This window comes from Rhinolophus ferrumequinum, chromosome X (assembly GCF_004115265.2).
Source record: "Rhinolophus ferrumequinum isolate MPI-CBG mRhiFer1 chromosome X, mRhiFer1_v1.p, whole genome shotgun sequence".
NCBI lineage: Eukaryota > Metazoa > Chordata > Mammalia > Chiroptera > Rhinolophidae > Rhinolophus > Rhinolophus ferrumequinum.
In genome coordinates, this window is record NC_046284.1 from 78,064,314 (window position 1) to 78,090,391 (window position 26,078).

The 26,078-nt window shown below is 42.7% G+C and overlaps 1 protein-coding gene across 6 annotated transcripts in view; it reads right to left on the minus strand.

The window, feature by feature from the left end:
* ARHGEF9 (Cdc42 guanine nucleotide exchange factor 9) overlaps positions 1 to 26,078 on the minus strand; it is a 311,063-nt gene that overhangs the window by 98,727 nt on the left and 186,258 nt on the right. For 5 of the 6 annotated variants that reach the window (XM_033111439.1, XM_033111446.1, XM_033111462.1 and 2 more), the window contains exon 2: positions 2,176 to 2,355. In XM_033111439.1, coding sequence (XP_032967330.1) covers positions 2,176 to 2,355 — 180 coding nt within the window. Of the gene's footprint in view, positions 1 to 2,175; positions 2,356 to 2,901; positions 2,989 to 26,078 lie in introns of those variants that run through there. The other variant, XM_033111463.1, reaches the window with a different exon arrangement.

The window sequence follows — 26,078 nt, forward strand, 5'->3', positions numbered from 1 at the left end:
TTGATATACTGTTTATTATAAAAATGACATTTCACTGAAAGTGAAATACATTTGGATTTGGGTGACATATCATTGTGTGCAGTTTAATCCTTCTTTTAAAGGGGGGATGCTGTCAGTCCAAGGCATACAAGCTGTCTGTGTACAGTGCCTCATGCTAGTTCCAAAGGCCCACGTTTATTGATGTGCTCTTTCTGCACATCAATGCTACCCCTGGGACAGATTCATCAACCAGCAAAGCTGAGCTAGGACACAGATGGCATTTGGATACTCATGATGGAAGATGACACATACGTAGAGGAAAAAGAGGACTGGATATCTCATTAGGAGATTCTCAGGACAGAAGGGGATAAGAGGTCATTTTGTCTACCTTTCTGCTTCTGACCAGTGCCCTTACCTAAAACCATTCCAACCAGTTAACAGTGCTTCCTGGGATTGCAACCCTCCAAATAAGAAGACTTCTTTCAACCACTATGGCCAGCCTTGATTTATAGACCTTCAGGGAGCTAATAAGGTGCTGGTGGGAATGATGGTGAGGATGGTGAGGATAATGACAATAAAGTAAGTCCCATTTGCCAAGTATCCACTGTGCTAGACACTTTCCTTACATGTGATCTCATCTAATCCTTGTAAAAAGTCTGCTATCTATATTGTTCAGATGAGGAAATCAAGGCTCAGAGACGTGAAACGTCTTACCAAAAGCCAAAGAGCTAGGAGGTAATAAAGCTGAGACTGAATCTCGATTGTCTGATTCCAAATGCCCTGTTCCTTCCTCATGTCACATTGCCATCATTCTAATCCTGAGGTCCTTCATCCTCCAAGGGCCCAAGCCACTCTGGTCTTCTGTTTGGGTCAGGACTTCAGCCTTATTTTACAGAAGAAACTAACAAGAGTGATAGACTGTAGTAAGGATAGTCATAAGACATCCTGATGTGGCATTGTTACTTGTATTGCCACAGAGCTGTTCTCACGTGTATTATCTTATTCACTGTGACATCCCCTGGTATGAAAGAATTGCCAACACCATTTTATGGATGGGGAAAATCAGAGCTCACAATTGTTAAAGAGCTGATTCTTAACTCTAAGACAGACCAAAAGCTGGGTCACGAGACCAGTGCTCTTCCCCCCTAGCATCCTGATAACTGGTGACCCAGAGGAAGCAGAAACTGCTAAAGAGTACCCTCCCAAGAGCCCCTTCTGTTAAGGTCCAGGTTCTTCATGGTGCAATGTCAAAGGGGCCATGGTTTTGAAGCTGTATCAGGCTGCTTGCTTCCCACCACAGTACATCTTGGATCCCAGCCACTTGACTCTCTTGCAAAAAGTTAAGATTTCCAATGAGTAAACTCTAGCCCCAGGTAGGGAGCCCACACTCTTGCATTAGCAGCTGAAGACAATCCTGAGACAACACACAGGCGTGTTCACATTTCCCTAAATGAGAGAAAGGAAGCAGAGAGGAGTGACAAAGGGAGGGGAAGGGAGGGGAGAGATCTATAAAAAGAAAGGATAAAAAAAGAGGAGACAAGGACAAGAAAGAAAGCAGAAAAGAAGAGAGATAAGAAAGGTAAAAGTTCACAGTAATATAGAGTTAAAAGGGTCTTCAAAGACCATCAAGGCCTGGAGCGGCCAGATGGCTCAGTTGGTTAGAGTACAAGCCCTGACCAACAGGGTTGCCGGTTCGATTCCCACATGAGCCAGTGAGCTGCGCCCCCTGCAACTAAAGATTGAAAATGGTGACTGGACTTGGAGCTGAGCTGCGCCCTCCACAACTAGATTGAAGGACAACGACTTGGAGCTCATGGATCCTGGAGAAACACACTGGTCCCCAATACTCCCCAATAAAATTAAAAACAAAAAAACCCCACAAAACAAACAAACAAAAAAACCCATCAAGGCCAAAAGGGAAGTGATTTGTACAAAGTCACAGTGGGTAGGAGGCAGGGGTCAGGAGGCGGGGATTATTAAAATAAACAAGATAAAAAGGGAAAAGTCTCAAAATTAGAAGGGAAAAAAATGAAAGGAAGCCCAGTTCTTGGGTAGGAGACTGAAAAAAATGGAGTAAAATATCAGAGGAGCCACCAGGAAGAGGAATGAGAGGGAGAACAGGGGCTGGTGAGAGGAAAGCCAAGGACAGGCAGCCAAGGAGACAGGAGAGGAGAATGAAGGCTGACTGACACTCACCCTCACAAAGCTGGCAGGAAACCATCCCTCCTCATCGTCGATCTGGCCCCACCACCAATCCTTGTTGGAAGCATCCAAGACTTTGATGACGTCGCCAGCCTTAAATGCCAACTCCCGGTTGGCCATGGTGACGTGATCCCATACTGCCTCAGCACTAACGATGGAATCTCCAGTGATCAGCTTAGGAAACAAAATGAGAATGTTTTCAGTCCACAGAGCTGGCTACTTTACTTACCACTTCCCCCACCCACAGAGCTCTACAAATTTATGGAAAAAGTCACATACTAGTAGTGAAGGGTGGAGGTGAGAGAGATGGCACTGGAAATCACAAGTGCCACAAGACAAACAATAATGTCAACTCTCCATTAGCCAGTGAGTGGAATGACCCAGAATGTGAATATGGACTACATAGGCCTCATGCTTTTATCCCTACTCATGATCTTCTCCTCCAGGGAAGAATAAAAGCTCTAGTCCATCTCTCCTTAGTGATTCAAGGCAGCCCTGGGTCTGGGATGGGTAGAGGCTGAAATCAATGGCTAAAACAAGGCTCAAGCATATTTGATCTAAATTCTCTGGGGTCCTCCCCCATCCCTCCTCTTCACTGAAACTGACCAACTGAGAGTTGGTGGTACATTTTTAACACTACTGTACCCCACCCCCAGGGGTTACAGAGCATGGCATTCCTTACACACAATGGACCCCAGTCCTGCAGCCTCCTTTTCTCACCCACACATGATGCCATCCAGAGAGGTCATGGGTATGAAAGAATATGGCTTTCTGTGATGCCTCGCTCCCAAGAAACGCAACCTTGGCACAGATTCACTCAGTGATTGGTACAACCACCCTGTGAGGTACATAGGGAAGTCTAGGTTGATTTCTGTACTTGATAGATGACAAAACTGAGCCACAAGGAAGTTAAGGGGTGAGTTCAGGGTCAGCCAGCAAGGCAGGGGTTGTGCATAGACCCTAACCCTGGTCATTAGACTTTGTGGCCATCAGGACTGGGCTGCACAAAGCAGCAGGCAGACATCTATCACTCTGCTGAACAAACACACACACCACACACACACACGTTCATATTCACGACACTCATCTAAGCACAGCAATGAGGATGGCATAGGGGAATAGTCTGGCTCTCTCTGGGTACCATCCTGACCACTGTGTTATTTGTTTTCTTTTTTCCCCCAACTGGTTCCAGCCAGTATGAAACATCAATTTTCCTGGCATTTAGAGAAACAGATTCCAGAATAGAGAACATATGGCCTGTTAGGCAAAGGACTCAAGCATTCTCTCCCCAGCACTGAGTTAGTTGCTGAACATGTCCTTTAGAAGTCAGATTTTCCATCAGCCTGCTTTGAAGAAGGACTGATCCCCCAGGGCATCATGGCTCCACAAGACCAATGACAAAACAGTTCAAAGACAACAGAGACAGAATATGGAACATAAAACCTCTCACACGGGACTGCCTTCCAACATATCAGCTGAAGAATAACCCTATAGTCATGAAATTAATGCATAATCTCTATCTCTATCTCTGATTTAGTTAAGGCATTCTGTTGGTCAGCCCCTGCCTGGGGCATCCTTCATTGCTCAGGGTTCTAGCCATTGTGCCTTCCACGGGAGGTAAGACATAGGGGGAGCTCCTCAACATGGATATAAAAGAGATTTCCAACAGGACCTTTTATAATACCACCTTTCAAGTATCTCATGCTTTACTGTTTACAAAATATTTTCACATCTACGGCATCACTTGATCCTTACTGAATGAGCTGAGGCTTGATATTACCCATAATTAAAGATGAGGAAACTGAGGTTCCGAGAGGTTGCCTGGTCCTTTGGCGAATCACACAAGTAATAAATTATGGAGACTCGTCTTCTAATCACATATGCTCCAATACCCATCATACCATACTACCAATGTCTACTAATTAGCAATTAGGTTGGTGCAAAAGTAATTGTGGTTTAAAAGGTTAAAAATAATTGTAAAAATCGCAATTACTTTTGTACCAACCTAATGTAATGAACTCACAGAACTCTATTTACAATATCATAAACGAGATGGCTCCTATTCTTAAAAAAAAAAAAAAAAAAAAAAAAGAAGGATGTAATCAAAATGGCCACGTGAGGTGAGCCTCTGGAAATCTCCCCTGGAATTTACAACAAACAGAAAAACTATAACTCTACAAAGGACTCCGTGCACAGCAGACAGGCAAGACGAAGAGTCTCACTACTGAATTCACCTAAAGGTGGGCAAATTGCGTGAGCAGGGGAGGAGGGAAGAAAAAAAAGTGGAGACGGAGCCACGTACGCACAGGACGCAGACCTAGCTCAGTGTTCCGAGCTCGCTGCATCCCAGGGGCTACGGCAGCTGTGGGAGAGGGAAGAACTCGGACCGCTAGGACTCCGTTTATGGCCCACAGGGCTGAGGGAACAGGATATAACATGGCTGAACCCAACACTCACGTCAGACACCTCGGAGCAAAGACTAAGGGAAGAAGGCTGAAAACGGTGGTTTAACCCCTCACTGCCGCAGAGAATGGAAGCCTTAGGCACTGAAACTACCTGCCCCGTCCCTACCCACCGAGAGCTCACGCCACCCCCACCTGACCAGTGCTAGAAGTGAAACACTAGCAGTGTCAGATCAAAAGAACAGAATATTTGAAGTTCTGAGAACTGCGGTCCACAGACAGAGATTCGCAGCCCAACTAGTTCCGGCAAAGTGGAGGGAGCTGTGGAAGCAGGACCTGCTGTGGTGGTGGTCGCAGCAATTACTCTGGAACAATTCTCACAACTCACCCCACCCCAGTCCCCACCTATATGGGCAGGTCCCTGCAGGAGTAAACAGAACTGCTGAAACACACAGGCTCTGAATCTGGAGCAGGAAGAGCTCTGGAACTTCAAAAGCTCTCTGCATCCCCACACAGACGCAGTGCCCTATGACCCAGGCAAACAGTTAACAGAGGAGAAGCCAGCCTTCCAGGGAATCCCCCAATTGTGTGAGAAGCTGGAAGAGTGCAGAGAAAACATACGACTACAGTGTGAGAGAGAAAAAAGGCTACAGTCGGAGAGAAAATAAAACATTCTACCAACACGTACTGGAAAACAAAAGAAAGACCTCTTCTTATCAACCTGTTGCACAACCCACTCCTGTAGATGTCTAGGAGAGAAATAATAAATCAGTAATTGCCATGAATAACCAAGGCAACAAGACAGCTCAGAAAGAAAGTGAAAACTCTCCAGAAAATGAACCTAAAGATATGGAAATATGTGACTTAAATGACTGAGAATTCATTTAAGAGAGAGAATTCATTTAAGAGAGAATTCAACATTGCAGTTCTGAAAAATCTCAAAGAGAAGCAAGAAAACACAGAAAGGCAGTTTAATGAACTCAGAAACACAAACAAAGAACAACATAAACATTTTACCAAAGAGACTGAAACTTTAAAAAAGAACCAAATAGAATTTCTGGAGATTAAGAACTCAACAGAAGAAATTAAGAATAAAATAGCCAGCTTAGTTAGTAGAGTTGAGCAGATGGAGGAAAGAATCAGTGACATCGAAGATAGAAACGTGGAAATGACACAGACGGAAGAAGAGACTGGAGACTTAAAAGAAATGAAAGAACTCTACAAGAACTTTCTGACTCCATCAGAAAGAGCAATATAAGAATAATGGGCATACCAGAAGGAGAAGAAAGAGAGAAGGGAACAGAGAATATATTCAAACAAATTCTCGATGAGAACTTCCCAAACTTGTAGCCAGAACTGGATCCTCGAATCCAAGAAGCACACAGAACACCTAATTACTCAATCCCAACAGGCCTTCTCCAAGGCACATTGTATTGAAGCTGTCTAAAATCAACGACAAAGAAAGAATCCTCAAGGCAGCCAGGGAAAACAAGACGGTAACCTACAAACGAATGCATCCTACTAAAATATTTGGGATGCAGCGAAAGCAGTTTTAAGAGGGAAATTTATATAATTACAGGCCTATCTAAAGAAACAAGAAAAACCCTATATAAATAACCTCACATTACACCTTAAAGAACTAGAAAAAGAAAAACAAATGAAACCCAAGGTCAGCAGAAGAAAGGAAATAATAAAAATCAGAGCAGAACAAAATGAAATAGAGAACAAAAAGATAATAGAAAAAAATTAATGTGACAAAGAGCTGGTTCTTTGAAAAGATTAACAAAATTGACAAAACCTTGGCTAGGCTCACTAAGATAAAAAGAGAAAAGACACTAATAAACAAAATCAGAAAGGAAAAACGGGAAGTTATCACGGACACCACAGAAATACAAAGGATCATCCAAGAATACTATGAAGGACTATATGCCACCAAATTCAATAATCTAGAAGAAATGGACATGTTCTTAGAAACATATAGCCTTCCTAGGCTGAACCATGAAGAACTGGAAAATCTAAACAGACCGATCACCAGTAACGAAATTGAATCAGTCATCCAAAACCTTCCCAAAAGCAAAAGCCCAGGACCAGATGGCTTCACTAGAGAATTCTACCAAACCTTCAAACAGAATCTAATACCAATCCTGTCAAACTCTTCCAAAAAAGTGAAGAAGAGACAGTACTCCCTAACTCATTTTATGAGGCCAACATTGCCCTGATACCAAAACCTGGTAAGGACAACACAAAAAAAGAAAACTACAGACCAATATCTCTGATGAATACAGATGCAAAAATCCTAAACAAAATTCTAGCAAATCGAATACAACAATGCATTAAAAAGATTATTCATCACGACCAAGTGGGGTTCATCCCCGGGCACAAGGATGGTTTAACATCCACAAATCCATCAATGTGATACATCACATAAACAAAATAAAGGACAAAAATCATATGATTATATCAATTGATGCAAAAAAAGCATTTGACAAGATACAACATCCATTTATGATTAAAACACTTAATAAAATAGGTATATAAGGAAAATATCTTAATAATGGCCACATAGGACAAACCCTCAGCTAATCTCATAATTCACAGTGAAAACCTGAGGTCCTTTGCTCTAAGTTCAGGAACACGACAGAGCTGTCCCCTACCACCTCTGCTTTTCAACATAGTGTTGGAAGTCCTTGCCAGAGTAATCGGGCAAGAGAAAGAAAAAAAAGGCATCCAAATTAGGAATGAAGAAGTTAAATTGTCACTCTTTGCAGATCACATGATGCTATACATAGAAAACCCTAAAGACTCCACCAAAAAGCTATTAGAAACAATCAACGAATACAGTAAAGTTGCCGGCTACAAAATCAACGTACAAAAGTCCATTGCATTCCTATATACTAACAATGAAATCTCAGGGAAAAAAAAAAAAAATTCCTTTTGCAATTGCAGCAAAAAGAAAATACCTAGGAATAAACTTAACCAAGGATGTGAAAGACCTATATGCTGAAAACTACAAGACTTTTTTAAAAGAAATTGAAGAAGACACAAAGAAAGGGAAAGACATTCCGTGATCATGGATTGGAAGAATCAACATAGTTAAAATGGCCATATTACCCAAAGCAATATACAGATTTAATGCAATCCCCATCAAAATCCCAATGGCATTTTTTAAAGAAATAGAACAAAAAATCATCAGATTTGTTTGGAACCACAAAAGACCCCGAAAACCAAAGCAATCTTAAGAAAAAAGAACAATACTGGAGGTATCACACTCCCTGTCTTTAGCTTGTACTACAGGTCAGCAATCATAAAAACAACATGGTATTGGCAGAAAAAACAGACACACAGACCAATGGAATAGAATTGAGAACTCAAAATAAAACCAGATATATATGAACAGATAATTTTTGACAAAGAAGCAAAAAACATACAATGAAGATAGCCTCTTGAATATATGGTGCTGGCAGAATTGGAAAGCCACGTGCAAAAGAATGAAACTGGACTCCTATCTGTCCCATGTACCAAAATTAATTCAAAATGGATCAAAGACTTAAGCATAAGGCCTGAAACAATAAACTGCATAGAAGAAAACATAGGTACTAAACTTAAGGACCTTGGGTTCAAAGAGCATTTTATGAATTTGACTCCAAAGGCAATGGAAATAAAAGCTAAAATAAACGAATGGGACTATATGAAACTTGAAACCTTCTGCACAGCAAAAGAAACCATCGACAAAATAAAGAGGCAACCAACTGAATGGGAGAAGATTTTTGTAAACAGTGCCTCTGATAAGGGGCTAATATCCCAAATATGCAAGGAACTCTTGCAACTCAACAACAACAAAAAACAACCTAATTGAAAAATGGGCAGAGGACCTGAAGAGACATTTCTCCAAAGAGGACATACAAATGGCAAACAGACGTGTGAAAAAATGCTCAACATGACTAATCATCAGAAAAATGCAAATAAAAACCACAATGAGACATCATCTCACCCCAGTTACAATGGCTATCATCAAGACAAACAGTAAGAAGTGTTGGAGAGGCTGTGGAGAAAAAGGAACCCTCATGCACTGTTGGTGGGAATGCAGACTGGTGTAGCCACTTTGGAAGGCAGTGTGGAGGTTCCTCAAAAAATTACAAATAGAATTACCATATGACCCAGCAATTGCACTCCTAGGTATCCACCAAAAACATCTGAAAACATTTACCAATACAGACACATGTGCTCCAATGTTCATTGCAGCTTTGTTTACGGTGGCCAAGTATTGGAAACAACCAAAACGTCCTTCGATGGATGAATGGATAAAGAAGTTTTGGTATATATACACAATAGAATACTGTTCAGCAGTAAGAAAAGATGAAATAGGACCATTTGTGACAACATGGATGGATCTTGAGAATATAATGCGAAACGAAACAAGTCAGACAGGAAACGCAGAGAACCATATGATTTCACTGATATGTGGTATATAAACCAAAAACAACAAAAGAGCAAGACAAACAAATGAGAAATAAAAACTCATAGACACAGACAATAGTTTAGTGGTTACCAGAGGGTATGGGGGGTGGGGGGTGGGAGATGATGGTAAGGGGGATCAAATATATGGTGATGGAAGGAGAACTGACTCTGGGTGGTGAACACACAGTGGGATTCATAGATGATGTAATATAGAATTGTACACCTGAAATCTATGTAATTTTACTAACAATTGTCACCCCAATAAACTTTAATTAAAGAAAAAAAAAAATATGTTGGCATCAATTACCCTGCTCAGGATGCTGCCTGCAACGCTGTTTGAGGTCTCCTAGGCCTAGGTGTGGCTGATTCTACTGCCTGCACCCTTTCTACAGTGGAGTTTTCTTTTTAGGGACTCCGTGCTTGGCTTCTCCCAGCAACAGTTGGCTCACTCTTTGTCCCCACTTAGTCCAGCTGACCTGCCTGGGCCCTCAGGTCAGAGAACCCAGCTATACCCTGGACAAGGCCAATTCAGGACCCAGTGGCCACAAACCAACTGGCAAGCCTGTTGTCAGGGCCTAGGTGGAATGAATGATAGAACTGTGCAGCACTTCAATGATCATCACCTTTTAGCCCTCACTTTATAAAACAGGTATACTAATGGCAGGAGTGTCTTACCTATGGTCACCAGATAGCCAGCCTCCTGGAACTTTTCTCCCTTCAACATAACACCATTGAGAATGTAGAAAAAGAAGACCTGGATTTAAGACCTCACTCTACTACTTGCTAAGGTATAATGATAATGGTGATGAAATTAGTTGATACACGTATCAACTTAATTTAAGTATCAACTACTTAATATATGTATGTCAGGCACTATTGTAAGCCCTTTACACATATTAACTCATTTAAGCCTCACAGCAGCTCTTTTAGGAGATACTAATACTATTACTATCTTACAAGTGAGAAAATTGAAGCTCAAACAGGTTAAATAATTTGTCCAAATTTACACAGCCAATAAATATTGAGGCCATAATTAAAATGCAGGTACAATCTGGCTGCCGAGTTTCTGCTCTTAAAAACTATGCTGCCTCTAGGTCTCAGTTTCTTCACCTATTAAATGGGTGTAAGTCTATACCCTCACCTACTTCATGAGCTACAACACACTGAACCAAGAGTTGACAGATTTGTGCGTATATCATGAGGAGACTTGATGCAGAAGGGGCTGCTAGCTGTATGGGGCTCCTGTGCTCTCTAGTCACAAAGACAAGCAGGAAAAAGGGGATGCTCTTCTCCCACCCTCTGAGTTGTTTTAAAAGTAAGCTAAATTGGGGCTGGAAATTGGTTTTAAATCTCCCTTTTGTATACAGGATTATTTTTAACTTGCTATAGTTTTTTTGTTTTTTTTTTTTTTTTTTTACAAATATGCACTTTCCTCTGCTCATCCATTTTCTAACACTAATTCAATGAGCTCCCACTAGGTGCAGGGATCTGTTTACTGTGATTCAGGCACAGTCCTTACCTGAAAATCAAAAGCCCTTTAGTGAATGCCCTTCAAGCAGTATGCAAAAGTGGTTAAGGGCAGACAAACCTAACTTCAATTCTGGGCTTTTCTACTTTAGAAAGTACCAGTGACAAGGGAGGTGAGGAACAGCCAAGGAGCCAGAGAAACAAACCAAAATGGAATTGCCAGCATGTAATTAAGATATCAAAAAGTACAGTATCACAAAAGCCAAGGACAAGAGTTTCAAGCTATACAACCTTGGACCTCAGATTCTTCATATGCAAAATGGGGATTATATCTACCCCACAGGAAGGGCCACAGACAGGGTGAACGGGATGCTGGATGTCAGTGCCTAAGTCTAGTACAAGACTTTTTTTTTTTTTTAACAAAGAGACAGGATCATGTGTAGCTACTGGGCTGTAGAACAGTTTTATGAAGCACTGAAGATATGCCTTAAAGAATGAGTAGGATTGTACCAGAGAAAGGAATGGGAAAGGCATTGGGAGATAGAAGAATGTGATTAAATAAAGCCTCAGAGGTGAATACTATGAGGAATTTGATGGCAAACAGGTAGTGGAGTTTGCAAAGGGCTGGGGAAGGGGAGTCAGAGTGAGAAAGGACGGCTGGAAAGGTGGGCTGGAGTCTGAAGGTTCTTCAATCTAATATGAGGAAAATACGGTTAGAGTTGATTTGGTGTGTGGGGGTTGTGTCAATCCTAAATGTTATCATTAAAGCATTAAAGCATGAGGGTAAGTTACAAGGATATGCTGGTTTTGGAGGGGGAGAAAAGATAACAAATATTCTCTTCAGTGTGCTGAACGCAGAGGGCCAGCAGGACATGCAGTAGATTTGAAGACCAAGAGAGGTTAGGGGAGACAGTTATACAGATTTGGGAGTCAATGGCCCAGAAGAAATTGTGGCTTGTCCTGGAAGAAAGTGCTTAGAAAGAAGGCCAGAAACCTAGGGAAACAGCAACAATGGGGGTGAGGATGAGAATAGGAGCCAGAGAAACAAAACAAAATGGGGCTGTCAGCACATAATTAGAATAACCAAGGAGTGTAATGTTGCAAAATCCAAGGACAAAAGTTTCAAGCAGCAGGAATTGATTAAATTATCAAATGGTACTGAGCTGTAAGAGAGGAAAGCCAATAATAAAAGGCCATTTGAGAGTAGTTATATCAGGGGTTAAATTCTTTATTTCTTAAACTGTTGTATATCCCTCCCCCTACCAAAAGCCTTCATTTCCCATCTGTTCCCACCTCTTCATCTAACAAGCCCAGCATAAAGCCAGGAGGTAGTACTGGATTACTCCAGCAAGGTACTCAAATAGCTCTTGGCTTTGGGTCAGCATTGATGTGACTGTAACCAAATAATGCCAAATCTCCAGGACATTTCAGGTACAGCACCAAATATAGGTTTGCTCTTGCTCAGACTTGTCAGTGAGTGGAACACACAGTGTTCTGCACTCCCACACCAAAGACACTTTTGGGCATGAAGAAGATGGGGAGGGAGAAGAGTTAAAATACAATTCATATAGAAGGAATGAGATTCTATTCCTTTTTATTTCCCAAGACAATCTTCATTTCAAATATTCTATCCCACTGATCCTACAAATATACACCTGTTATCAGACCCATGTACCCTGATTTTTACCATGAAAATATGATCACCATACCCGGGGGGCACTGGGAGTTTGACCTCTAAGATTGGTCTGGTCTCTGATCAACAACCAGGCATGTGTGTACAGCTAACTTGGAATGGGTAATGGGTTTTCTTCTGTGATTTCAATCTCTGTCACTCTCATTAACACCCCCATTTTTACTGAAAATAACCTGTATGGTTAACCAAGTAGCTCATATTCACTCACTTATTAGGTAGTGGACTAGATTTAAAGGACTTACTCTACATCTTTGCTTTTGCCAATTCCCCATGCTGCCTGTCAAGAAGGCAGAGAGAGAGGGCTCCCAGCTGCTGGCTTTCCAGGGAGACCAACCTACCCTGTGAATGACCGAGAACAGCAGTTCCCAACCCCCTTGAGAGCTTCTAAAACCCAGATCCTTAGGCCCCAGCACCTCAGGTCTGAAGTGGGACTTAAGAATTGCATTTCAAACGACATCCCAGATGCCTATGCTGCTGGTTAGTTCAGGGATCACACTTGTGAATCACTGCCCTGGAGGACCTTCCTAGTCTAGGCTTTACCTTTGCCTCTCCTGATGCCTCATTCTCCCCAGGGATCCCCATGCCAACCCATAGGTTTGGCTCCCTGCCTATCTACAAGGCCTTTCTCAGTGGTCGGTATAGCTGAGATAGGGGATTTGGGTCCAGGGAAGGCCTTGCCAACACACACAAAAAATAAATGAAACTTGGGGTGACAGCCTTTACCCAATTTTCCAGAGCCATACCACTTGTCTCACTCTTCTCACTCTTGCCCTCTACCTGAACAGTACCACCTCCCAAATAGTTATTTAATTAGCTTGGGTGGCTGCCAGAAATATTAGAGTTTTAATGGCAAGAAGCAGAAGGTGGAAAGGTTAAACAACAGTATTGTGAAGAACAGCAAATGTGCCAATTGCCATGAGAAGCTTCACAGAAGATCAAAGAGGGACATGAGGGGGTTCTGCCTCTCTATAGGTTTTTTTTTTTTTCCTTTCAGTTGGTGCCTATTCCATCCTCTCAGAATGTCCCTCCCTCAACAGGTAGGCATATGGACAAGAGCAAAATCCCTTCCTCTGTTCCCTTTAAGCACATCTTTAATAAGCTGGAATTTTATGCTCTTCCCTGAATTAACCTGATGTGTTTTTAATACAACCTTGTAAATAGATTCTGGCTATCTTGCCCAAAGTGTTCAAGGACAACAATCATTCCCATTTCTGGAAGATGTGACCCAGGCTGTTCAGACAACTGCAAGGAGGCACCGTGGTGTACAGCAAAGACTGGCTATTGGTAGCTCTGCCAGTAACACACTGAATGATCTTAGACAGGTTCCTTTACCTGTCTCAGTTTATCAATCAAGTTACAGACCTGAACCATACAACCTCTCAAGTATGTACCTTCCAGTTCTGGCTTTCTATTGAGGCTAACACTTCAGCTTTGCAAAGACAGAAATTTCATTACTGCAGCTCATTTCTTCTCACCCTTCTATGTGCTCAAAAAGATGCTTTTACTTTTCTTCACTCAGGAACATGAGAACTTGGAGCTGAGTAGTCCCTTCCTGAATCTAACTCACGCAGGCATTACTGGTGACACATTGAAGCACAGGCCAATCAGACTGGCTGGGAAAACTAAGGAATAGATTTTTCCACTCTAGCCCTTGACTGCCCCATTCAAAAGTCCATAGGGACTTTTGCTCTTTGTTCTCTCCATGTAGCTCTTCGGAGAAATCATCTTTTGCATGACATCTGCTCTCACTTACCTCCAGTCCCATATTTCTAACTGCTTGCTCCACATGTCACTGCATGGCCTGCTACCACCTCCAATAAAACATATGTAAAACTCATCATATGCCCCCAATTCCCCTTCCATCCTAATTTTTCCCATTTCTGGTAACTCTTTGGAACCTGTTGTTTTTCTTCCATGTCTCTCTCAGATAAGACCCTTAATCTTCATTTCCAATGCCCCATCCTAGGCCTGGCCATTATCACTTCAAGTTGCCTCCCAATTAGCCTTCCTGCTGCCCAAAGACCTCTCCCTTCCTCAGGCTACTCCTTAGTGATACATTTATCAAAACTTCTTTCTGGTGTCATTATCCATGTTCAAGAAGCTTCAATAACTCCCTACTGTCAATTTCTCAAAGCTCTCCTTAATCCAGCCCCACCTATGGCTCCAACCCTTGTCTCGAACCTAACAAGGACCTTCCACTCTGGCCTAACTCAGTCTCTTGCAGACAGGTGCACTTCTACCTCTGTATCTCTGATTAAGTCATACCCTTAGCCATGGTTAAGTGTAGGGACACTGAAGCTAGGCTGCCTCTTCCTACCTATGTGATCTTGACCCACATGCTCCTTTATCCCTTCCTTGATGACTCCAGCCTGTATCCTCTCTCCCTTTGCCTTTTTCATTGATTTCTACCTAGGATAAGAAGAAAATAAGACAAGTTGGAGTTATTCAAATTGTCAACCAGAGTGTTATTGTCCAAACAACTAAAATGTACACTTGTGAACAACAGATCTAAAACATCGTTTAATCCATAATGAACAGCATTTTTTTTTTTTAGCATCTATCTAAAGTTCTACAACGTCAGCCCTAAAACCAGGCAATCTCTGAGGCAGATCACAGCAACAGAGTTAACATCTCTGTCAGGTTGCAGAATATTCTATGGGGCAAGGAAATTGTTTACATAACATATACCAGGTGGCCTACAGGCCAATCTATTTTTGGTAGGATTTATGGCTAGATAGCTTCTGGGGTGGGCTGGCTGTTGTTGAAGAGTTGCACAGGTGCTGAATGGTCATCAGGGAAAAGAGGTACCAGATAAGAAAAACCCTACTATGAATATATTTTTTTAAATCACAAGGATTGCTTTTTCTTTTCTCTATGACTTAACAGTTCACACCTGGCTGGTTTCGGTTTTAATCTCTGTATTGCTATGGCCCATAACTAAATAATTTCATTTCTGAGCAGAATAATCAATGCATTTAAGTGATGATGGCTGTAAATGTACTGAAAGGAAGTATGTAAATAGCAACTCTTTTCATGACATAATCGTCTTTTTCCTAGTTTGGGCGTGTGATTAGTGAGTCATTAGGTATCAGCTTCTTTCAATGTCCCATCATACCATCCATTTTTCACTTTAATAAAATGAAAGATCTACTATTGGGTTCAGCCACACCTGGCAGACATGAAATGCAGCTGGACTGACTTGATCTGGAAAGGTGAGCTTATGTGCGAATCAGGTTCAGGAAGAGCAAGACAGACCACCTGATCCGGAGGCCAATATATACTTTGGTCACAAACCAGCTAACACCTGGCAGAACCTAAAAACTCGGGAAACCCAGACAAGCATCTTGAGGTACATTAAGATACGTTAAGGTCCATTTTATCATTCATTACAGACTAATAACAAAGAATGACATCTCTTTCTATACCTCTTCCAAAGGAAGTTACAAGGTAATCTCAGCAATAATGGTGACTAAACATATGAGGGAAGGGGAGTTGCTTGGTCTGGACCTCAGCAATGAACTCTTCTGATGTGGAACTTCAGCCACTAACTCAACCTAGTATACCCAGAAGTTGTGAAAGTGAGACCCAGCTGCTGGCCCAAATTTCATGTAGTTAAGAGTTTGGTCTTGCTGACAGAATAAATTCTTTAGAGAAAATGCAGTCAAATGACCCAAGGACTGCATAGATCTGAGAGAAGATATGTTTCTGGACCACCAACCATGATCCTGTTGGCTAGAGAAGTCTCCCACACCAGAGCAGCTCCCAATCGGATAAACACCAGTGTGCATCTCCAAATTGGAAATATTTTTACTGTCAAGTTGTTCTGTGATCTATTGGCATCACCCAGGTGGTTCAGACCCATTACACAAGTTTCTCAATGTATGGTCCACACAGCCCCCCCACCCCCTTGCTCAGAATCACTCCAGCATTTTTAACAAGCAGCCGAAGTGATTCTGAATCATACATCATACTGAGACCAAGTGTCTTAAACTTTCTACAGCCAGAGGTTGAAATATAAGAACTTCCTCTTACTACACTAGACCATTCAGAAGAAACCAGAATCTCTGAAACTCATTTCCCGGCTTCTCCTTTTTGTGCCATGTGCCAGGCAGGTTGAGGAATTACAGTAGCTTCTCCAGGAGAATTTTCCTCGTCCATCTTGAGAGGCTATCTGCAAGTGCTCTGTTCCATCCCCACTCCCACCACGACCCTGACCTTCATCACTGAGGCCCTCAATGGCCCTAATGGAAAATTATTGCAGAATCTCTCTAAGCTACAATCTAGAAGCAATTTCCTAGAGCTATGTTCAATTTACCCAAATCAGCCTCCAATGTTTTAAGAGATAAATTATTAGTAAAAATTTTTTAAATGACTCAGCAATGCTTTCTCCATGAACTGAGTCAGAAGCATGCTATCCCAAGCTGAAGGTTACCCTGACCCTTACCTGTCTTTTGAGCCAGCTTGTGTCCTATCTCCAAAATGTTCCAGCACTGGGCATTATGCCCTTCTTCTTGTATTTGCTGGTGGCACCCACTGGGGTTTCTTGTTGTCTTTTTACCTTCAGACATGGCCAGGACAGGCCTAAGGGAGACACAGGGGGCTCAAAGAGCCCCAAATCCCTGAGGTAATCTAGATCCACCCTGGGCCCTGAACCTGGATTATTGAATTTCTTTATGTGGTTCCACTGGGAACAACCTTGGGAGCCTTAACTTTACCTGGACCGTTTTGTTGTTTTTTTTCTTAAAAAAGTTACTGACATACATACAATATTACATTAGTTTCAGGTGTACACCATAGTTATTTGTTGAATATTTTTTCCTGGACTATTATTTGAAGGTCAGCCTTGAAGTTTCCTGAGAAGGAGTTAGGGGTGGGGCAACTCTCGTTGATTTACAGAAGGGTAGAAGGAAGGGGCTAGAACTGCATGAAGAATCTGTCCTCCGTGCCTCCCACATACATAGTTCTATAGTCATCAACACCACAGCCAGAGGGTGGGTGAGCAAGGCAGACAGAAAAGGGGAAAGTCATTTTTTATCCATTTGATAGATGTCATGTTAAAATTTTGTAGGGGAAAGAGGGCTATAGGTGGGGGAAGGAGCAGAGAAGGAAATAGGTTGGAACTACTGGCTCTAATGTTGTCTTTGAATGTGGCCATCTGATCTAAGGTGGTGAGAACAGGAACAGCATTTAGTCAGGGTCACTGTGACCTGCTCCTGTATCTGGAAAAGAGAAAGGAGAAATAAATATATTTCGATTAACTTAAACCACCTTGAATTCTACTGAGCATGCCCACCCAGGACACACGCTTGCAAAGGCTCTGAGCCTTGGCATGCGTTTCCAAAGACAATGTAATTGTCTCCTGCAGAGTCCTTAGAGCCCAAAGAGGCAATCTGTATTTAAATAGCCCATCAGAAAGTGGAATATGGTTTCCAGTGGCTTATTGATTTTCCCTCTGCCTGTTGGCTGTGAGGAAAGACATTGGCCAAGGCACTTTGCAGTGCTTCTGGTCTCCGTCAGCAGTGTTTCTTGTTCAGAGGGCCATGTTTCTTCTGACAAGGTCTAACATCCTGGTTTCTCAACAGATGTAGTGAATGGTAGATGAGCAGAAGGCAGGGGTGTTCAGTGAGCAGCCACTGAATCAGTTCCAGGGAATTCAAAATGGCTGAGCTAGCTTCCCTTCAGACTGTGTCATTAAAGACTTCAGACAGAGGGATGCTATATCTAAACCTAGAGGTTTAGATATAGCATCCAAAAAGGACACAAGAGAAGCACAATCAGACCCACCCTTGGGGCCCCGGAGGGATGGCATCAGGTCTGTGTCTGCAGGAAAAGTGGTTGTGCTTATAACAAAAGAAATTCAACTAGGTCAGCCAGGCTTATGTAAGACAGCGTCTGCCTGTCTGGGCTATGTGGAGGTGGGGGTGGAGAAAAGAAGGGACCCAGGGCAGCTGAAGGAAGGACAAAGCATCCATCCAGTAAGGTGCTAGGGCTTGAACCTACTCTTCTTGACTCTGACTCGGGCACAAGAGCCTGAAACACAACATATTCTTATACTCCAAGAAGGTCAGGATTAGAGACTCCCAAAAGCTGGCACACTTACTTCAGCCTTAACATTTTACAGATAAGAAGACTGAGGCTCCCGTGAGGAGAAGTTGCCTAATGTGTCAAACTAATCAGCGGGAGAGCCAAGATTAGAAACCAAGCCTACAGTCTTTTAGAAGAATGATTAATTATTTTGAGTTAAAATTTGTCAATTGATTTTTAAAAATGAATACCTACCCCAGTATCTAACTACTACTAATGTAGCACGTTTTACAAAAATCAGCACAAAACTATAAATTAAATAATGAGTTTAACAATTTAAAATATAAAGAATATTTTCTCCCTGAGTTTCACTTTGGAAATCACTGTTTTAGACATTTTCTGGTGCTCCTTCTTCCTTCTGCTCTGCAGAAGCCATCCCTTCAATATCACAACCAGCACATGCCTCTCCCTCCCCCCTCAAGGCCCCAAACAAGTCTGAGGCTGGAAATTAAGGGGTAAGAATACCTCAGTATGAAGGGTATGTAGAGACGCTTCCAGAATCTCCCTCATTACCAATGTCTTTGCTAAAGACTCTCAAATTCAAATAGACACCAAAATGCAAATGCTACTAAAAAAATGGGATGGGAAGAATGGGCTCCAAGTCTGGCTTGGTTACTGACTTGCAGTATTAACCTGGGTAGATCTATTATAGTTCCTCTCTATAGTTGGACGAGGTTATTTCAAATGAAAATTGGGGTGGTCTTTGACAGATTCCATTGTCTTGCTTCTAAAAGTGGGTTTTGACAAGAGACAGAGGGGAGGAGAAAAACACATGGAAACACAGAAATCAAGAGAAGGATGGGGTGGGATAAGAAAGGTCAGAAGATAAAACTTGACTATTTAATTTTTTTGCCAGGGGCTACCTCCACCCAGAATAGAACTCCAGTACAAAAATGGCCTTTGGTACAAACTGGTAGTTACAAAATAGTCACATCATGAGGATGCAAAGCACAATATAGGGGATAGTCAATAATATTGTAATAACTACGTACAAGTATAGTGCCAGGTGGGTACTAGATTTATCTGGGGAATCAGTTTATAAGCTACATAAATGTCTCACCACTACACTGTACACCTGAAACTAATATAACATTGAATGTCGACCATAATTCAAATTTTAAAATAATTTTTAAAAAGGAAAAAATGGCCTTTGGGTTCCACTGCCAGAAGAAAGGGCACTGCCTTCTCCACCTAATTCCAGACATGGGGTTCAAGCTATGCAAATATCTTCTATGAAAACATTAAGCAGCACCACTTCCATGCAATTAGCACATTATAGTTTCTAAGCTGCTTTCACATTCATTTCACATTCATTAGCTCACTGGATTTCCCAGCAACTCTGCAAGATAAGCAGAGTAGGGATGAGACCTTACATTTTAAAGATGAGGAAACAGGCTTAGACAAAGGAAGTCACTCAGCTATCCCAACAGCAGAGGCCAAAAGAGAACCCAGATCTTCTGACTCACCGTCTAATGTTTTTCTCCCAATAATAATAATAATAATAATAAACTGGCTCATATTTACTGAATACGTAACTACTTGCCAGAGGCAAATCTAAGTTTTTGCATATACGTATTTGATCCCCATTTGAAAAATGAGGAAACCAAGATTCAGAGAGATGAAGTAATTGCCGAAGGTCACACAGGGGCAGAACCAATAAGCCAGGTAGTTTTACTCTAGAACCACAGCTTTAACCTCTGTTCTCCACACACATCCTCACTCCCTCAACAGGGTCAAAGAACCTCCAAGGTATAGCAAGATAGAGAACAGTGTATATAGATTATTACCATAAAATAAAAAGAAAAAAGAGAAAGAGGAATATATTCATATACAAGCATACCTCATTTTATTGTGTTATGCGGACACTGCATTTTTTACAAATTGAAGGTTTTTTGAAATGGAATCTCTCCTGGTGAAGATGCTATGAAGATTGTTGAAATGAAAACAAAGGATTTAGAATATTACATAAACCCAGTTGTAAAGCAGCAGCAGGGTTTGCGAGGATGGACTCCAATTTTGGAAAAAGTTCTACTATGGTAAAATAAAGTTCTACTATGGTAAAATGATAACAAATAATATTGTGTGCTATAGCGAAATCGTGAAAGGAAGAGTCAATCAATGTGGCAAACTTCACTGTTGTCTTATTTTTAAGAAATTGCCACAGCCGCCCCAATCTTCAACAACTACCACCCTGATCAGTTAGCAGCCATCAACATCAAGGCGAGATCCCTCACTGGCAATAACATTATGATTTGATGAAGGCTCAGATAATGGCTAACACTTTTTTTGCAATAAAGTAATTTTTTAATTAAGGTATGTACATCGTTTTTCATACATAATGCTATTATAAACTCAACAGACTACAGTATAAACATAACTTTTCTATGCACTAAGAAAATAAAATTTCCTGTGACTCACTGTATTGCAGCATTTGCTTTATTGTGGTGATCTGGAACTAAACCCACAATTATCTCTGAGGTATGCCTATATGCTTATATATCCATAGAACGTTTATCTGAAAGGACTCATTGGTGGCCTCTGAAGAGGAAACTGATTGGCTGGAGGGTAGGTGTGGGAAGCAGCCTTCTCACTGGGTATCCTTTTGTATCTTTTGAATTTTGAACCATGTGAATATATTTCCTATTCAAAACTAAAACATTAAAAAATGAGATGTCTAGGGTCAATAGAGTTGAGAAAACTGTGTGGCTGCTTCTTGGCAGGGTTTTGGTGACTAACCTTTCCCTATACAACTCTCTGGGCTTTCAATCTTGAGGACTAGAAGGTGTCTCTCTTCTTGTATCCTCCAGTTTCCCCAACCCCAACATTGTTTGTTTAATTCCCCCAGAAAGGCCAGTACTATAGTCATTCTACAGGTTTTAGCAGCACAAGTGAAAATAGCAGCAGATTAGGTTAGGCTTCTGCAGCCAATCAGCAGGCTATCGGAAAACAACATATTAGCAGCAGGACAGAAGAACGACACAAAAAAGCCTTCTCCTCCAAGGCCTAGCACCAAAGGCTTGAACTCCACAGATTCTTCCATCGCCTTCCTCTCACCACTCTGTCTCAGTGTGACTACCTACCTACCCCTCCCCTGGGGTCAGAAAGCAAAAAATAAAGAAGCTAGAAAGGCTCTAGGAAATCTGGCCAAGCTCGAGAGTCTGGTCTACAATGAAGAGCACGCCAAAGGAGAAAAAGTCAACCCAGCTGTTTCAATGTCCACATTGAAGCCAGGTGAGAGTCAGCCCAGATGGTCTGAAGGGACTCTCCCACCTTTTGCTCTTGGATTTCCACTCCCTTATCCCACACAAGTTGGCAAAATATTCCGCAGATCAAGACCCTCAAACATTATTTCCTCAGATACCTTTTGGTCTAACCCCTTAGGCAGGTCAGCCACACAGGGCTTCTGTACCCAGGAAGCTGTGAGGAAGTGTGGGTGGCCAATGTAGATAAAGTGCTTTCAGGGATCCTCCAGAAGTGGCTTAAACAGGCAGCACAATTCCCTCCCACAACAGCTTACATCTTGTCCAAAGCTTCACTGTTTCCAACATGCAGGAGATGAGTGGGACGTGAGCTGTGTGTGCAAAAGATGTAGGGTCAATCAGTGAGTGTGCTTCTCGTGGGCAAGGCTAGAGAAGGCTGGCCCCCAGAGAACTCCCCTTCCTTGCTATGTGTCAGAGGCAAACCTACGTTTTTAACATGTATTAACTTAAACTGCCACTGACAGCTTCCCTCAGCACTGGAATTCATTGTTTGGGGTCATAGAAAAGAACACTAAGCAGAGTCTGAAGGCATGACCTGTAGTCCTGAATCCACCACTCAGGCTTGTCCCTTCCTTCTCTGAGCCTCAGTATCCCCATCTATAAAATGGAGACAGTACTGGCTTAAAAGGAGGGCGGGGAGAGGAGTGGAGAAATAAAGTGAAGACAAGCTCCTGGGTTACCTCCCAATTACCTGTAATCACGACCTGGATGGAACTCTTAACAACCCAAACAGCCAAACAGTTCAACATTTTACAAGGCACCTTTCACATCCTTCAGTCATGAATTCTTATACCCAACGATCCTGAGACTTTGCAGTTAAGCCCAGAAAGCTGAAGCTCAGAACTTTGTCCACAATGTATGGTGTGAGAAGAAATCTGAACTTCAGCTACATAGTCTAGTTCCTGACCCACCTCCTTCAACAACGCAGGTGAGATGACCCTGAGCACAAAACTGGGGACCCTGAGCACTCTCTCAGGGTCCGAACTGGCACTCCAGACTGCTTCCTCTGGCAGGTGGCAGGACTTTTAGGAAGAAGTCCCTGCTCCTGATTCCTCCTTTCCCTCACTACCTAGAGTTCCAAACCTCTATATCACCTAAATGTCGTAAACCTGTTTTCTGGGAGAGGATTGGCATGGCATTGAAAAGCACCTGTATAGGTGGGTATCACCCCAGCATAACTTTGGCCAACCTGACCCCATAAGGTTGCCTTCCCTTGGCCCCCTCTTTGGCCTTTTCTTTCCATGACTACTCCCATAGGAGTCAGGCCCGATTGTTAGTGGGCACCAAGACCAGTTTAGGAAATAGAGGAGGTACAGCTTTGTAGGTGAAGGACAAGTACATCTGCAAAGCATTTCCTCAACTCAGCCTCTCTGAGCCTTGCCAGCATCTGGGAGCAGTATGGGCTATTTTACCTACAGACCAAATAAGTCCCAGACAGAGGAAGGGGACCTGACTGAAGCACACCCTAAGTGGCAGAGTAGCAACTAGAATTCTTGATCTCATGTCCAAAGCTGAGAAACTGGCATGAGGCTGTCACAGTCACCCATAACAGACTAGGGCTGAGGATGCTGCTCCAAAGTAGACCTGCCACACTCTGGCCATCTATCTCATTGTCTCCCACTTCACATAGTCTAGGGTCCCCTTCTTCCAGCTCCAGCCTTTGGTGCCAACAGCCACAAAGGCATCCCCAGGACACCCCGACCTGGTGTCATGCAGGGCGGCCTGCGGGGTCTCTGCTCCTGCTCCCCACATAAGAACACAGGATATGGTGAGGCCAAAAACGAACACCCACGGAGCCATAGGTAGGGGAGTCATACCACTATAGTCTCACTGGAGGCTGGATTCACACGACGTGTGACCTGCTGTCCGCTTTTTTGCCTGCCAACCGACCCCACCACTCCCCGGCGCAGCCGCGGCAGTTGTATCAGTGGTCAATTGGCTTACTGGTTACAGCTGATGGCCAACTAGCCACAGATGATGGCCATCCAATCACAGTTGATGGCCATTTACTACCTGAGCTAGCACCTTTCCACGTGAGGCCGAGAGCCTGGAAACTACTCTCTGGGGTTCTGTCCCCACACCTGGTTTCCAGCTTGAGAAACTAAAAATAGCAGGCCCTCATTAGTGGGGCCAGATGGCCCAAACAGTTATACCTAGGGGCAGGGCTGTGGCCATTAAAGATGTGGCTCTTCTCTCCACCCACTACTGACCCAACACGGTCTGAGCCTCTGCCCTGTTTTATTTGTCCTGCTGCTTCACCTCCCACCCTCCCACCCACAATTTAGATACACTTGCTCAGGTCTAACTTGTTACTTCATTGCCAAAAAAAGGAACTTTAATATTCAGTTACTTTACGTTTTCTAGGACATTACTTCACAATCATATCATTCCATAATGGTTTGTAAGTGTATCCGGGGATGGAAGAGCAGGCTCAAGCTTTCTACATTCCTGAGTGTCAATTTGTCTTCCCCATTTTTCTCCATCTGCCTGTTAACATCTGAAACCTCCGGTCTAAGTTTACTCGCCTTGAGGAGCCTGCTATAACTCATGCCACCTTAAGTATCCATTTTATTCCTGAGTTCACCGCTCTCTGAGGCCTGATTTCAAAAGTAAAGGAAGGGGGAGCCAGAGCAAACTGACAGAGACCCAGCAGATGGGTCCAGTGCCCTGTCATGACCACTTGGAAGACTGGGCCAGCCGGCCAGCCCTAGGGGTAATGTGTTCCGCATCAGTGTGTCCCACAGGGCTGTGGGTCACATGTGTGTCCCATAGGTGTGTTCAAATGTATCTCATGGGGGGGGGGTTCTTTGTCCATGTAAGTCCTTAGGAGTGTGTATCTCAGGGATAGGAGTGTGTGTCCTGGTAGGACACACCTGACTGTGTATCTCAGTGTGCCCTACGTGTATATGTCCTATATGTATGTGCCCTACGGGTGTGCAGTATTTGCATCTATGTGTGTCTACACACACAAATTTGCATCAGCATGCCTCATGTGTCTATGCATGTGTACCCTGCCTGTGCCGAGTATGTGTGAGTGTGCCCCATGGTTAACTGAATGTGTGTGTTCCAAATGCGTTAATGTAAAAGTAAACCCCACACATGTCCCATGTGTATCCTAAACATACCCCATGTAGCTAAGTGGGTAAATATGCATCACATGTGACCTATAGTGTATGTGGAGGACATAGGTAGACAGCAAGGCTGAACCAATTTTCCTTTCCCACAATTTGTTTCTAACAGTTCTCCTCTAAGACACTTGGGTCAATCTGTTCCTAAGCAGGTCAAAGAATCTGGGTTCACATTTCATCTGTCACCTGAATGTGATGGCCATAGATGCTTTTCCCAAGAGGATTAGCCACCACTCCATTTATCCAAGGGGCCTCACAACCATGAAGTCTAGCACCCCAAGGCTGAACAGAGAGACAGGACAAAAGTCATGGACTAACTCTGAGACTTTGGGCAAGTCTTTGCCTTTCCCTAAGCCAGCAGTACTGTGAGGGAGTGGGATCAATGATCTTACAGTTTCTTTCTCTTTCTCATTTGGTGACTTTCTCAGTTTAAGTGCCATGGACTAACTCTGGTCCCTTGCACCACCACCATCACAACAAAAAGTGCACAGATACATGTGTGTGGATAGCACCTACAGATGTCTCATCCTAGCCAAGCCCTGGGCAAGCTACTGGTTGCCTCCCTAAATCCATCATTCCATACTCATTTACCCAGTGTCCTGAGCCACTTAGAGTAAAAGGGATAAATATCCCAAAGGCATACAATCTTCACCAAAGCTCAGGCAAAATGAGATGGGATTTATCCAAAGCATTCTTCCCCATCCTTTGGGATGACTATGGAAACTAGTAATGGTAATAAGCCAGCTTTTTAGGCTCAAGGTCTAGTCTTTAAGAACATAACCAGATAAATCTACAAAGAGCAAACCTCCAAATAGGGGATGAAGGGCCATAGAATCTAGGGCCACTCTTCTGCATTTGTCAAGGCCTCTTATGCATCCCAGGATGATATATCTCGGTAGACTTACCCTAAGTCAAATAGATGCATATGAATTGCTAATTAGTGGTTCAATGTCAACCTAGCCAGAGTAATATAGTGGGATCTGCCTAGTATTCTCTGCTATCTTGACTAACTTTTATAACAAAACCTAGATAGAAGTAAATTGCAGAAGGCCACTTACCCAAGCCTCTTAGTATGGGTGGGTTGATAACAGCTATCTCGATGTACTATGCTCTTTCTAGCAAACAACTGCTTTTAAGATGCAGCACTGATCTGAGTCAATCAAAGCAATTCCCTAAGTTTCCTTAGCCATAAAAATGGGGAGAATAATCCCGGCCTTGCTCACTTCATAGGGTTACAGGGGAAAGACCAATGTGGCAGTAAGACTATACAATAGTCCGTATCTTCTCACCCTGCCCCCGGAGCAATGAGAATTGTCCAAACAAAATGATGCAGATAAAAGTGAAGAGTGTATATTTATTTGTTCTAAGTAGGTCATTTGTCAAGAGCCTGCTATTAGGTTGGTGC